This window comes from Dipodomys ordii, unplaced genomic scaffold (assembly GCF_000151885.1).
Source record: "Dipodomys ordii isolate 6190 unplaced genomic scaffold, Dord_2.0 Scaffold87, whole genome shotgun sequence".
Classification (NCBI taxonomy): domain Eukaryota; kingdom Metazoa; phylum Chordata; class Mammalia; order Rodentia; family Heteromyidae; genus Dipodomys; species Dipodomys ordii.
Window position 1 is genome coordinate 3,853,400 of NW_012267303.1, and position 352 is coordinate 3,853,751.

General features: G+C 76.4%; 1 protein-coding gene across 1 annotated transcript in view; it reads left to right on the forward strand.

Moving 5' to 3' along the window:
* Shank3 (SH3 and multiple ankyrin repeat domains 3) overlaps window positions 1-352 on the forward strand; it is a 72,795-nt gene that overhangs the window by 6,986 nt on the left and 65,457 nt on the right. Inside the window, exon 2 of the mRNA XM_013025732.1 lies at window positions 48-251. Coding sequence (XP_012881186.1) covers window positions 48-251 — 204 coding nt within the window. The remainder of the gene's footprint in view (window positions 1-47; window positions 252-352) is intronic.

The following is a 352-nucleotide window of genomic DNA, read 5'->3' on the forward strand; positions in this document are numbered from 1 at the left end:
GGGCGGGCCGGGGCTCGACGCGCTCACGACCCGCTCCGCCGCCGCAGAAGTGCCTGCGCCTGGACCCTACCGCGCCGGTGTGGGCCGCCAAGCAGCGCGTGCTCTGCGCCCTCAGCCACAGCCTCCAGGATGCGCTCAACTACGGGCTCTTCCAGCCGCCCTCGCGCGGCCGTGCCGGCAAGTTCCTGGACGAGGAGCGGCTGCTGCAGGACTACCCGCCCAACCTGGACACGCCCCTGCCCTACCTGGAGGTGCGGGACGGGGCGCGGCCCCCCAGCCTCGGGGGGCGGGGCCAAAGGCGGGGCCCGGCTCCCCCAACTCCGGGGGCGGAGCGTGCCGCGGGGTGGGTTGT